General features: G+C 36.0%; 1 protein-coding gene across 1 annotated transcript; it reads left to right on the plus strand.

Annotated features, from left to right (window-relative positions):
- Positions 1-1,616: 1,616 nt before the first annotated feature.
- Positions 1,617-3,252, plus strand: LOC149164891 (xyloglucan endotransglucosylase protein 7-like). Its single transcript, XM_089431027.1, has 4 exons — positions 1,617-1,928; positions 2,059-2,159; positions 2,298-2,491; positions 2,623-3,252. The coding sequence occupies exons 1-4, from the start codon at positions 1,739-1,741 to the stop codon at positions 3,011-3,013; spliced, it is 876 nt and encodes a 291-aa protein (XP_089287153.1). The 5' UTR covers positions 1,617-1,738; the 3' UTR covers positions 3,014-3,252.
- The last annotated feature ends 233 nt before the right edge of the window (positions 3,253-3,485 follow it).

The raw sequence follows: 3,485 nt of genomic DNA on the forward strand, positions 1-3,485 counted from the left end.
TTCCAATCAAGATAACACATTTTTTTATAGGGTGTTAGTTCAATGGACGAGCACTTGTCTTGCAATCAAGAGTTTGGTGGTTTGATTCCATCATGCCCTAACATGAATTAATCATTGAAGAAACAAAATGATTCACATTCTATATTTTGCTTCTAATGATAATTTTTTATTGTCTCTAAAGGGACAATATGTCTTTAATCATAAATATAGCCCATTGAGAGACAAAAGTTAATCATCTCTTAAAAGAGACAATAATACTTATGTTCTATATTGTTTATACGCAATTTTTTAAGACAATAATTTGAGAGAAAACATTTAATACAATTTACTCAAATTTTATCTTAAGTATTGTCTTAAAACCTAGTTTATTTAATAGTGAAATTATAAGGGAATAAAATCCTTTAAAAATATAAAATATAATTTATTATAAGGGAATGAAATCCTTCAAAAATATAAAATATAAAAAAAATTATTGTCCATTTAATCCATTTTTTAATGTTTTTGGACACAAGATTTTTCATTTCATTATTTTCTAATTCCAATAGAAATTTAAAGCGAGTTGTCTTAAGTGAGACTTTTTGGAAAATTTTCTGGTGGTTTTGTTTCCCTAAAATCCGGCAAGAATTTATTGAAATCACATGCTTGATAGGTAACCCCTGCACAATAGAAGTGCCAGGGTTCTTCAGGGTGTTGAATCTTAAAGTTCAAAAAATCACACTAAAGACAACTCCAATTTAAAATTGTAATTCCCAATACCTCTTAAATATCCTAAAATATTCTATATTGCGCTGTAAATGGTGAAATTAATAAAATACAAATTAGAAATACATGTCTAAACATCCACTGTATTACAAATATTTAAAATTTATACTCCTTACACTGTGCCAAATCAAAATTAAGAATAAAAGCTAGAATGGGGGGTTATTTCTATAATGTCCCAAATTTCCACGCCATTCTTACTGGTTCCTAGCACCTTGCTTGTGAGCTTGCCTTCAGTACTCCCTATTTTGTCGAGAAAAAAATTTATTTCAAGAAAACGAAATTTCCGCTGCTTAGTCTCTTTATAAATTTCGCTTCTTAGTTATTTATCCTCGTTAATAATGTTCCTGCAGGATATGTTTATAAATAAAAACAAAAATGTATAATTGGGCCTTGTAATTGGTGGTATATTTGTTGGTTGTTATTACACATACCCCAATCTCGACTCTGAAAATGACGACGAGTATCATGGCAGTACGAACGAGAGGATGGCCCATGAGCCCAACTATCGACAGAGCTAAGCTGGATGACACCTAATTTCTAGGCGAAATCCTCGTTCGTTTTCCAGTCTTTGTGTTGACCATGTCGAAATTGACAAAGGGCAGTGCTCAGTGCTCACACTTTGGTGACTTCCAGTTAATGGCCACTGCCATTAACCACCGTTCCGTGTTGATGTTACAGCGCCAGCCACCCATCGCGAATATGAGTCATGAGTCCCAAACACGGCTAAACTGCGTGACAGCTCTACATCCAACTGGCTGCGTGTATAAAAAATGCGGATTTCGGTGGATGTTTCTTCGGTCCCTGCCCCACACGGCAGCGAATATGAGTTGAAGCAGCATTTAAAGCCTCGTGATGCCCTTCGAATAACCAGATTCAATCCCTGCTCCGTGTAGATCGATTCTGTTCTAAGCAGACCAGGGATTCGATTGGACCCTTCATAATTATCTGGCAAATTTGATCGATATCGTTTGCATCTATGGACGTTTCTAGCGCTTTAAGTTTACGAGGTTATGTCCATTTCCTTTTGAGTGTCATTATATGCACTGCTATATCTCCCACAGTTTATGCAGACGTCTACAGTGATATTGATGTAACATGGGGCGAAAACAACGCTTGGGTATTGAACAATGGCCAGGGATTGCAGCTTTCTCTTACCAATTATTCTGGTATTACGTTAATCATGTTCACAGATTTACTTATTTATATACAACTGTGTAGGTTTTGTCCCTGCAAATATAGATTAGCAGCTTTATGATATAAAACAGAAATATGATAATGGATATTGGATTTAATTAGGTTCGGGATTTCAATCGTATAAGGAGTTTTTGTTTGGAAGCGTGGACGTCTCCATGAAACTGGTGCCCGGAAATTCCGCTGGTACCGTTACGACATACTATGTGAGAATCCTGTTTCTGTGGAGATCATTTAATTTGTCTTTCGCTTTAAATTTCTTAGGGTAACATTTAGATCAGCCTTCATTTTGTTTCATTTATGGGTATTCAAAATATTAAAATACATGCACTTGGGTGGCGCAGCTATCTTCTACAGGTGAGGGGCACGACGAAATTGATATGGAGTTCCTAGGAAATGTTTCTGGGGAGCCCTACATTCTGCACACAAACATTTATGTGAATGGCTCGGCCAATAAAGAGCAGCAGTTCTATTTATGGTTCGATCCAACTGCAGATTTCCACAATTACTCTATTCTCTGGAACCCCCAGCAAATTGCGTAATTAAACTATCTCTATCCTTTCCCCTCTTGGTTCCAACGTTCAATTCATTCGACTTTTGTTTTTGATTCAATAGTATTTTAGATTTTAGTAGTGACTGATATATATATATTTATGAACTACTTTTCAGGATTTTCGTTGATGGTTTGCCAATCAGAGTATTTGCAAACAATGAAAACATTGGCGTTCCCTATCCGAATGAGCAGGCAATGAGAGTATTCTCTAGCATATGGAACGGAGACCAGTGGGCAACTCAAGGGGGGCGGGTGAAAATAGATTGGTCTTCCTCACCCTTTGTGGCTTCCTATATGAATTTCAACGCTGACGTCTGTGAATGGAATGTAAATGGCAGCACCTCTCAGTGTTGGGCCACTAACTGGTGGAATCAGAACAGCTTGAACTATGCTCAACAAGGACAACTACAGTGGGTTCGCAGTAATTATCTCATATACGATTACTGCAAAGATTATGCCAGATTCAATTATCAACTACCGGCCGAGTGCGCACAGCAACCACAGTAAAATATAATTGCAGTACAAATCTCAATGTATGCCGTTGAGGTTGGATTCCTTTCCGATTCCTTTAAAATCCTATTCTATGAAAATAAAACCCCTCTTGGTCTAAATAAAATCCAATTTCACCTCACCTTCCTTCGATTCCATTTTTTGTAAGTCAGATCTCAAAGATATGCACATACAGCTTGTTGCAAGTTTGGGTTCTGGCCGCAACAAAATAAAAATAAAATGATTTCTTTTTCCAATTTTCTGTGAGCATGTAAATGATCGGTCTCTTTGCCGTGTACAGATCGTATGTCCGTCCGTCTGTTCATTGATTTTTTTAACAATTTAAACTCATTTTCAACAGTAATGTGGTTTGATTTCAAACACTAATTTTGTAGCGTAATAATGACAATATTATTGATTTATTTTTATTTTTTTCGTGGTGAAAATTATTTTTTATTTTGCGACGATCACCTTTATTAATATAAACCAA

The sequence above is a fragment of the Pinus tabuliformis genome, chromosome 5_1 (genome assembly GCF_031772625.1).
Source record: "Pinus tabuliformis cultivar Carrire ecotype Pingquan chromosome 5_1, CPIR1, whole genome shotgun sequence".
Taxonomy (NCBI): domain Eukaryota; kingdom Viridiplantae; phylum Streptophyta; class Pinopsida; order Pinales; family Pinaceae; genus Pinus; species Pinus tabuliformis.

Bases quoted from the DNA above. Each gene is read 5' to 3' on its own strand.
- LOC149164891 (XM_089431027.1), top strand. From the start codon at position 1,739: ATGGACGTTTCTAGCGCTTTAAGTTTACGAGGTTATGTCCATTTCCTT. The intron at 1,929-2,058 runs GTATTACGTTAA...GGATTTAATTAG, and splicing joins TTCTCTTACCAATTATTCTG to GTTCGGGATTTCAATCGTAT. The intron at 2,160-2,297 runs GTGAGAATCCTG...TGGGTGGCGCAG, and splicing joins GTACCGTTACGACATACTAT to CTATCTTCTACAGGTGAGGG.